The 11027-nt window shown below is 42.9% G+C and overlaps 1 protein-coding gene across 1 annotated transcript; it reads right to left on the reverse strand.

Moving 5' to 3' along the window:
- Window positions 1-4548: 4548 nt before the first annotated feature.
- On the reverse strand, window positions 4549-6168 carry LOC136533612 (uncharacterized). The gene is made up of 2 exons (XM_066526163.1): window positions 6059-6168; window positions 4549-5155 (listed from the first exon to the last, which is right to left on the reverse strand). The coding sequence occupies exons 1-2, from the start codon at window positions 6166-6168 to the stop codon at window positions 4549-4551; spliced, it is 717 nt and encodes a 238-aa protein (XP_066382260.1).
- Window positions 6169-11027: the final 4859 nt, after the last annotated feature.

The raw sequence follows: 11027 nt of genomic DNA on the forward strand, positions 1-11027 counted from the left end.
GTGATGCCTTGGTGTGTCCAGGTGGGTGAGAGGATCCTATGGGGTCATTGTTCTTCTTGGAGCACTTCTCACTATGATGCAGAGGAGTGTCATCACTAATGGAAGCTATCGCTATGGAGAAAAACAAAAATGAAACTAAGAAGCAAGGTAGAAGAAAGTTGAACGAGAGCCTAGAGATGGAGAAACATGGATGGAGTAGTGACCAAGGGGTTGGAGGTTTTGGCTTGCATCGGGACTTCCGATGGTCGGGAGTTCTGACCCTTGAGCCAAAACTTCCAGCGAACATCGGGACTCCCGACGCACTTTGGTGACGAATCCATACATGGGGCTCCAAATCTATGCAATCATTCACACAACGAAGGAAGAGAAGGAGAGAGGGAGGAAGAAAAGAATCAAATCGTAAGGTATATTGGAAATTAGGATTAGCCATGGAGGTTGTACCTTGGAAGAGAGAGAAAGAAGAGGAGAAACACCAAATCCGCTATGAGGACGACTTCCGTGAATAGAGCCACGACCACCATGGCGACGAGGAATGGTGAGGAGGTGCGGAGGGGGGCGAGGGGGACGATGGGTAGTGCATGGGTGGTGGTGGTGCAAGTGCGGCAGCGTGGGGTAGGCGGCGTAGGGGCGCGTGCAGGGTGGCGTCACAGGGGTGACGTGATGACAGCGTGAGCACGGGTGGCGGTGTAAGGAGAGAGAGCGGTGTGGGGTGGGGGACCAGGCGCGATTAAATAATGAACCCTAGGTCAAATGGGTGCGGGTAAAGAGCCATCCACTCAGATCTACATCGGGAGTTCTGGCCTGAGCCGGGACTTCCTGCAGTCGGAAGTTCTGACCTAGGGGCCGGGACTTCTGGCTAACGAAACTTCCGGCGGACGTTGGGACTTCTGGCTGTCGGAACTTCCGGCGAACACCGGGACTTCCGACGTAGGAAACTTCAGAAACATCCTACCTCGAGCTCAACATGCCATATGGGGGTAAAATATGATGGACACATCATTTTCACATGTGACTAGGTTTCAAATATTCCACAAAGCAATAGTCACATATGAAAACTATAAATTATATTTTGAAAGTTTCACACAATATTTTTACAATTCTTTTCTCCTAGCTAGTTCAAACAAAGCATGTGCAAGAAATCAAGCCACGTTGTGAGAATCAATGATATTTAGCTCACTCCACAAAGCACAAAATCTTGACTCATCTAGGGGCTTTGTGAAGATATCGGCTAGTTGCTTTTCGGTGCTCACATGATGAATTATGATATCTCCTTTGGCTTCGTGGTCTCTCAAAAAGTGATGTCGGATGTCTATGTGCTTTGTTCGAGAGTGGTTTACGGGATTGTTTGCCAACTTAATGGCACTCTCGTTGTCACACAAAAGGGGAATCTTGGTTAGCTCACAAGTGAAGTCTTTGAAAGTTTGCTTCATCCAAAGTAGTTGGGCACAACATGCACTGGCTGCCACATACTTGGCTTCGGTGATGGACAATGCAACGGAGTTTTGCTTCTTAGAGCTCCAAGACATCAATTCTAGCCTAGCCACCAGTACATAGGTCTCCCCAAAATCCAAGCCTTCAATTTGAGTAAATCCTTGAGCCACCAACCTTGCCTTGTTCCTTGTCACCACACCATGCTCATCTTGCTTGTTGTGGAAGACCCATTTGGTTTCAATCACATTTTGCTTGGGCCTTTCCACTAAGGACCAGACTTTATTCTGACTGAAGTTGTTCAACTCCTCTACATGGCTATCATCCAATCCGGATCATCAAGCGCCTCTTCCACCCTATGAGGTTTCAAAGGAGAAACAAACGAGTAATGTTCACAAAAACTTGTTAAACAAGAACATGTCATTACCCCTCGTCGGATGCTCCCCAATATGTTATCAACGGGATGATCCCGTTGAATGGATTGATGCACTCTAGGATGTGGCACTTGAGTTGATCTTTGGATGGGGCCATCATCTTCATCATCATGGTCATGATCGATTGGAGGGTTGTCTTCACTTCTTTCTTCATTGTTGAGTTAAGATTGAGCTTGCTTATTGTTGACACCATCTTTATGAGAATGACCTTGTGTTTCATTTGATCTCCCATTTTGATCATTTCTTGTTGTGGAATCTTCACCATGTTCATTGGATGTGACATGATGAGTGGTTGGATCAAGATCAACATGCACGATATTGTCATCATCTTCATCTTCGATGGGCTTTACTTCACCAATTGTAAGCTTCTTGATGGCTTTATGTGGAGCTTCTTAATTACCTACAATCTCAACATTGACTTGCTCCTTTTGAGAGTCATCGGTTTCATCAAAAGTCATGTCTACCATGATTTCAATCAAACCGGTGGTTTTATTGAAAACACGATATCCATGTTCATTAGCACCATAACCAAGCATGAAACATTCATCAACCTTTGGTGCAAACTTTGAGCTTTTGGATTTCTTGTTAAGTATGAAACACTTGGATTCAAAAACTCTAAAGTAGTGCACCTTAGGCTTTTTACCGGTTAGAAGTTTGTAGGCGGTCTTGTCCCTTTTCTGGTGAAGATATAAGTGGATGATAGCATGACATGCCGTGCTAACCGCTTCTGCCCAATAGTTGGTTGGAGTCTTATATTCATCCAACATTGCTCTTGCGGTGTCAATGAGCGTTCGGTTCTTCCTCTCCATAACACCATTTTATTGTGGAGTGTATGGAACCGAAAACGTATGCTTGATTCCTTCTTCATCAAGGAACTCCTCAATGTTGGTGTTCTTGAACTCTGTCCCATTGTCACTTCTAACTTTCTTGATCTTGACATAAAACTCATTTTGGGCTCTTTTTGCAAACTTCTTGAAGATGCCATGTACTGATGTACCTCACTCTTGTCACGCAAAAAGAATACCTAAGTGAAACGAGAATAATCATCAATAATTATGAAACCATATTTGCTACCACCAAGGCTTATATAAGCGACGGGTCTAAATATGTCTATGTGAAGTAATTCCAATGGCCTTTCGGTTGTCACAACATTCTCGACGGGATGTTTAGCTCCAACTTGCTTTCCCGCTTGACATGCGCTACAAATCCTATCTTTCTCAAAAGAAACATTTGTTAGTCCAAGGATGTGTTCGCCTTTTTGAAGTTTGGCCATGTTCCTCATCCCAACATGAGCAAGTCGGTGATGCCATAATCAACCCATGCTAGATTTTGCCATTAAATAAGTCTTAGGATTTACTCTATTTGATGTGAAATCAACTAGATAGAGTTTCCCTTTTAAATGACCCATGAATGCAATAAAGAAATTCTCCCTTCTATAGACTTCCACACCCTTATCTGTAAAGAGACAATTGTAGCCCATCTCACAAAGTTGTGAAACGGACAATAAATTGTATCTCAACGAATTCACAAGTAAAACATTGGAAATTGAATTATCATTTGAAATAGCAATTTTACCCAAACCAAGAACTTCTCCTTTTCCATTGTCACCAAACACAATGTTCCCACTTTGGTCTTGACTAGGTTGGAATGATGTGAACATGTCATTCTCTCCGGTTATATGATTGGTGCAACCGCTATCCACCACCCAACTTGTTCCACCAGAGGAATATTCCTACAAATACAAATCAAGCTTTTGTTTTAGGTACCTAAACGGATTTGGGTCCTAGGGGTTAGTCACATAAAACTTGGGCACCCAAACACTCCTTATAATCTCCTTCCTCTTTTGGGCACCAACATACTTGACTACAATCTTGCCATCCTTGCCCCAACAACACATATAGTCACTAGCATAGCACCATGGAAGTGGTGCTTGTGGCTTGGGGGCCTCAGATTGCTTCATCTTGATTGTCTTGTTACTTGTAGGTTAAATCTTGGGAATATAGACCTTGTTGTTGGCCTTGCATATAAGCTCATCAAGAGCAACGCCCTTGTTGAACTTCACACAAGGCACGCCATTGATCATGTTCATTCCATTGGCCTTTCCATCATACCCATTGTAGCCAATGCCTTCCTTGATTGATGAGTGTCTTGATGACTTGTATATAGTCTTGTTGGATTTCTCTTGACACTTGCACCCATTCTTCAAGATCATCTTCAACCTATGAATCTCCTTGTCTTTCTTCTCTAGCACAACAAGGTTAGTTGTATATACATTTATATCAACTTTATAGCATCTTTTACAACCATTACTAGTGGAGACATTAAAGTCTTTGGTTGCCTTAGGAGAAGTTGAAGTGCTAGCCCAAAGAGACTATAGTTTAGCTCAAGATTTCAGTATTTTTCTTTGAAACCTGTGAGGCTTTCTTGAGCTATACTCTTCTCATTCTTGAGGCTAGCTACTAGATCATTAACCAAGGAATGTTTCTTAGTCAATTTCTCAATTGAGTCAATGGCTAAAGACAATTCAATGGTTAACTTTTTAACCTTCATCTTTTCTTTGGTGATAGATGCTTCAAGTGCAAGGTTCTTGTCTCTCTCTTGAGTGATTATGTCTCCTTGCATCTCCAAGCATCTATCCCTCTTCTCTAATTTCTTCATTAGCTTTTTTATTTTAGTATAGGCCTTTTTACCAAATTTCTTTTATCATGGTTGCTTCAAGCTCTTCTATGTTCTCATCACAACTTTCATACTCATCACTAGAGGGATCAGATGAGACATGTACCTTCTCCCCCTTATCCATGAGGCAAGTTAGAGTGTAGTAGTCATTGTCAATGAGGTTGGAGAAGAGCCTTGATGATGAAGATAAGTTGGGGAAGAGTTTTGGTGGTGAAGTCGAGTTTGGAAAGATCATGGTCGGTGACGAAGAGTGGTGGATGGCAATGTTTGTGGCTCCCTTCTTCTTTTTCTCATCATCACTTGAGTCACTATCATTTGCCTCCCACTCTTCACCAAGATCAGCTTTACCTCTCTTCTTGCCTTTATTCTTCTTGTCTTCATCCTTGTCGTGCTTGTGCTTCTTCTTCTCATTAGGACAATCGGCTATGAAGTGACCGGTTTGACCACAACCATAGCAAAACCTCTTCTTGTTCCTTCTCTTCCCATCACCGTAAGTCTTCTGGTTGCTCTTCTTCTTTATGAACTTTCTAAAGTTTCTAATGATGAGTGCAACTTCTTCATCAGACTCTTCTTCTTCACTTGAGGAATCATCCTTCACTTTCTTCTTCTTCTCTTGACTAGAAGATTTGCCTTCATGAGCTTAAGTTGCCTTTAGGACTGTATTCTTGTTGTATCCTATTGCATTAGGATTTTGATTATGAGCATTGATTGCATCTTAATCTAGACACTCATGATGCTTGAGCTTTGAAAGAACTTCTTGGGGTGTCATCTCATCATAACCGGGCCTTTCCATGATCACGGATGCTAGCATGTTGTTCTTGGCTCTATAGGTTCTCAACACCTTTCTAGCAACCTTGTTATCATCCCATTCGGTGCTTCCAAGAGCTCTTATGCGGTTGACCAATGCCATAAGCCTATCAAACATGGATTGTGTGGTTTCATTTTGCAAGAACACAAATCTTTCCAATTCACCATAAAGTAACTCAATATTGCCTTTTCTCACACTCTTATCTCCTTCAAATGACACTTTCAAAGTATCCTAAATTTGATTTGCACTTTCCATTCCATTTATCTTTCTAAACTCATCTGGACTTAGGCTTGACACAAGCAATACTACGGCTTGTGCATTTTGATGGAGATTTGCACTTCTTCCAGAGTTATCTCTCTATCTTCATCGGTAGGAATCATCACGCCAACATCCACAAACTTCCCAAAGTCTTGTGGCAATGAGATGCATCTTCATCTTGTAGGACCAATCGGTGTATCTTGTTCCATCAAAGTGAGGTGGCTTGCCAATATTGATGGAAGGAGTATGTAGAGGTGAACCTTTAATGAGTTGTCCATAGTCAAAGTTCATGTTCGAATATATTCCCTTTCCATGAGCATGATCACCGGCTCTAATATCACTAGCGACATCTTTGTTTGCTTCATTCTTGCCACTTGTTGTATCATTCTTGCCACTTATTGCATCATCAACCTTCTTGCTCAATTCTCCCTTCATCTTGCTCATCTCATCTTACATCTTTTTCATTTTATCTTGGAAGAACTTGACTTGAGCAGCCATCAACTCTTTAGCTATCTTCTTAGCCATCTCGGTGGCGTCGGCTTGCATCTTGTCGGTCTCCGACATTGTTTCTTCTCACATGGTGAAGCGCTATAAAAAGACCTTGCTTTGATACCAATTGAAAGGATCTAAATAATGTCTAGAGGGGGGTGAATAGGCGTATCTAAAAATTTCTGAGTAAACTCAAAGTCAAATGTTAGTGACAATTAGAAGTCTCGACAGTTTGGGCCTGAACTTCCAGCACCCAAAAGTTCCGACGCAAACAGCTGGGACTTCTGGCACCTACAAGAATTGTACTATAAGTGCTAAAATGAACTTTGAGTGAAAAATATCTTACAACCCCTCTCCCTAGTGGTAAGGTGAAGTGTTGGGGTTGCTTCTTTGACGCTTGAAGGTCACCCCTTCGTAGATCGAGTCCAAACCCTTGGAGGAGAGTTTAGGAGGAAGACAAACCAACTAGAACAAATAGGATAGCACAAATCACAATAACAACAAGCACGCAGAACATAAGAATTTATCTCAAGGTTCAACAACCCCACAAAGGAGCTCCTACGTCCTCGTTGTTGAGGTGACCACAAAGGTCGGAGTCTCTTCCACCTCCTTGCCTCTCTAAAAGTAACCACAAAGGTCACTTGAGCTTTCCACTAAGAAATCAAGGGTAATACAAACTTCCCAAGGCTCTTCCACAAGATGGAAGCTCTTGGGCGATGCCTAGCCGGCTAGGGTTCCAAGAACCCAATAGTAATAGACGCAAATCGAACTAGCTTGACGAAGAAATCAAGTGCTCAAGCTTACCAAATTGTTTTTCTCACTCAATCCACTCTCCTTTCACTCAAGACCCTAGGGGAATCGAATATTTAACCAAGGAGAAGAGGAGAGGGGTTCCTTGAATGCTTGGGAGCTATTTTGGACGAAGGTTGGTGAGCAATGAATCAGTGGTCTGTGGTTAGAGGAGAAGAGAGAGCTATTTATACTCAAGGGCAAATCCAACCGTTCAGATCTGAGTTGGAAGTTTCGACATAGATCATCGGAACTTCCAGCCCAACGCAAAAACACTGTTCACATAGACAGTCCACTAGGCTTGCTCGCATATCGTCGGAACTCCCGGCGATCGTCGAAACTTTTGGTTGCTGGGACTTCCGACTTCCGTCGGGACTCCTAACAGACATGACGAGCCAGGTGACTAAGTCCCAAGGTGTTGGGACTTTCGGCGGGAGCCGGGACTTTTAGCACCCGGAACTCCATGCTCCCATCGGGATTTCTAACGGGCGAAGATGCGCAGGCGGCTGAGTCGTGAAGTGTCAAGACTTCCGGTGGGAGCCGGAACTCCCGACTCCCGTCGGGACTTCCGATGGGCGAAGAAGCGTAGACGGGCTGCGGCTAAGTCAACAAGCACCGGGACTTCCGACTACCAAAAGTCCATAAACTATATCTAAGTGTTCGTGAGGTGATTTTGTGTCTCTCTTTTGATTTTATTATTATGCTTGAGCACTCTATCTTCCTCAGACAACCTAAACTTGCATCCCTCTTTATAGTACGACATACCTAAACCCAAAACAAAATAAAAAGACTTTGGAGAGCGCTTTGGGTTTGTCTGCTTTTTGTACATGAAGAATTAAGGGACACCATTTCATCTTAGATCACCTCTTTTAAAGCTTTCAAGGGACTAAAGCTGCAAAATATCTCATTAGTCCCTAATTTGGATGTCATTGATACACCAAAACCCACATAGAGGATAAATGCACTTTCTGTGCTGCTTAGAAGAAGGACAAAGATGTAGAGGAGTTTTCCAAGGTCTGTCAGAAGTGCTTGGCGTACAGAGCCCCCAGTCAACTGTCCCTGAGAAGAATGGAGCCTGAGGAGAAGTTTAGCACCTGTTCCGCATAACTCTGATAGTTGTAAGTGTTAATTTAAGTATGTTTTTCGCTTTTATTTAAACATTGTTTTGATATTTCTATTCTGTTGTTGTATGTGTGGACTTCTTGGGCACACATATGACGAGTGCTTGGTCTTTTTTTGAAAACCAGGCGTGACATGCACGATCACCGCCGGGTGCGCAGGCATGGCTACCGAGGCGCGGGCGTGGTCTGCCAGGGCGCTTAGGAGGACCGACCACGACTATGAGCACATGGGTTCCGCCGCCGAGGTAGGCCAGGCCATGTGCGGGCGCAGCCGCCTATGCGGAGAAGAAGCTTATGGCGATTAGGGAAGAAGAAGAAAATAGAGAAGGAAAAATATAAAGAAAAGGACAATATAGTTATTTCATTTTTGTTCGCCACCATGATAAGTCGTTTTGCCAAATGGACTAAGAAAACATCTCTAGCTCCATAGCTTGAGCTGTTCGTGAAGCTGAAGCTAAAAAAGCTTCACCAAAATGAAGCCATGTCAAACAGAGCCTTAGTTTTGGTATTATTTTCGTTTGGAACCAAAGCTTTGATCATACCTAACATTTGCAAAGTCCTTAGTCTCCCAGAGCCTATAAAACAATCTGAGTTTGTCCATCGGCCATGTTTGAAAAGATCTTTTTTCACTAAGTTATACTTGAATTTGACTATTTCATGCTTTAAGATGAGGTCGGGTCCGTCCTTAGTCTCCCAGAGCCTATAAAACAATGTGAGTTTGTCCATCGGCCATGTTTGAAAAGATCTTTTCTCGCTAAGTTATACATGAATTTGACTATTTCGTGCTTTAAGATGAGGTCGGGTCTTCATCGGACGATGGTAAAGTGCCATGGTCACATGGAGGTGGCTGTCACGTCATTTGGACTAGCTTCGGTCCATGGGTTATGATGTGTTCCCTACTTCCATCCTGCCTAGGAGTGTCGCTTTTAGTTGCTACTTCTGTATTTTTAGTTGCTACTTGTGTGTTTTGGTAGTCGTTTCTCTTGGTGGCGCTAAATTTGCTTGGGTCGTACATTGTTATATACAACTCCATAAAGCTCCTAGATTCCGCGCAACCAGAGCATTTTGGTTACTGTTTAGGTACTGTTCCCTAATCTCGTGTTGCCACGTGCGTGTACCAGCATCGGTTTGGTGTCTTGCGATTAATTGCTGCCGCTCGGCTTCGGGGAAAACTTCAATCTCTCTTAAATAAAAAAACACGCCTCCTCGCAGACTCCGCTTCTCCCATCCTCGTGCTGCTCCGCCGTCGCCTTCTCCTCTGCCAGGGCCCTTGCTGCCCCGTCACTTGCCTTCTTAGTTCCAGTGCCGCCGGCCATTGCGCCTTCTCCACGTCTCCTTCCTCATCTTCACCTCGATCTTGCCCTCGCCTCGACTGATCCGCCGCCACCGTGGCATCGCCTCCTCCTCCTCCTGGATCTGGACATGAGCACTGGCCAGTGGTGGACATTGGGAAGGCGCGGCAGAACACAGGTCCTGTGCGGCCAGCGATGGACGGGAGGGCCAGCGGCGCTCGGGTCCGGTGCGCGCCACCTCTGGCCTGGGACGGCAGTGGCGACGATTTAGGGCTATGTGGTGTCCTCCTATCGAGGTCAATGCTCTATCTTTCTGTCTCGCGTCCCCTCAACTGATTTGGTTCTTAATTCGTCTAGGGTTCAAGTTGTGATGCCTACCACTGCTGGATGGCCGGTGTTAAGCTAGCTCACAGGTAAGTACTTCCCTGTCAAACTTCTCATCTAGGCACACCTGTTGCTATCACATCCTATTTATTCAACTAATGGTGGTTCACTTAGAGGAGTGGTTGCATATAAAATCGAGGTGTACTGCATCTGCATCTTCTGTGCTACACTTTTTTTATAGCTCATGTGACCTTCTATTATTGCTTGCTATTTACCTCTAAACCTCATACCTATTATCCTGTATTACCGAGATTGCAATTTCTGCTAGATGATTCCTTGGTCTGATTTGGGGCTTGGTTGAACCAAAGGTTCTAACATTCAGACAAATACAGAATATAGAGATATGTTACCTACCTTATAGGGATCTTTCCATAGGTCAGGTTCAATGTTTCCTATATGTAAATTTTGGTTGTACACAATAATGCTCAACACATATAGCGCAAAAGAAAAAACATTCTATATATGCCTGTTTTCTACTATGTTCAGGCTATTGCGATAGCCACTGATGGTGCTTTGGATTTCTTATCATAGGGAAAATACAGGAACTTGAAGAGTTGGATCAATTGTAAGGCCACGGTATAGTTTTGTCCACATATTGCATGCCTTATGTATTAATTGCAAACCTATGTGTTATTTTCGTTATCATGGAAAGAAATTTGCTCCTTTACATTCTTGCGATTTCCTCATACCTCTGTACACCTTTGGTTTTCAGGCTATGAAACTAATTTGGCAATTATTATTACTTCTAATACAGTCTCAATTGAATGGATCCATTGAGAATCTTATTAAGTCATTCTGGAATGGTAACGATTTATGGTATATTAATAAATGTAATATTGAACCAGCTTCTGACTTGGGTTGTTTCATTTGCTAACCATACAGAAATGCTATGCAATGTTCATGTCTCCACAATGTTCATTTAGTGTACTGCTGATACAACCCAAATTACTTTCTGCCATGTATCTTTGATATGTTCTGCAGTACACAATCTTATATTTTGGCTAAAGCATGTGCAATTGATTTAAAACACATAAGATAATCATTTTTTCCTTTTCTATGCCTTAGCTTGAAATACATGAGCCCTGTTTTATGACATCCATGGTCACATGACCTTTCATTAATGGATTTTAGATAAATATGTTCTTTCTAAACTGATTTCTACGCCTTTTTATACAGTTAGTAGTTATTAGACAATATCATCATTAGCGTTTACATGCTTACCTCACATCTACAATGGACAGGCTCCAAAATAAAAAGAGCTTCTGAATAGGAGTAACAGGGAGACAGGTAACACATGTCCACATTTTGTGACAGCACATAGACCGCAAAACATGAAATGTGATAGAAT

The sequence above is a fragment of the Miscanthus floridulus genome, unplaced genomic scaffold (assembly GCF_019320115.1).
Source record: "Miscanthus floridulus cultivar M001 unplaced genomic scaffold, ASM1932011v1 os_1010_1_2, whole genome shotgun sequence".
Lineage (NCBI taxonomy): Eukaryota > Viridiplantae > Streptophyta > Magnoliopsida > Poales > Poaceae > Miscanthus > Miscanthus floridulus.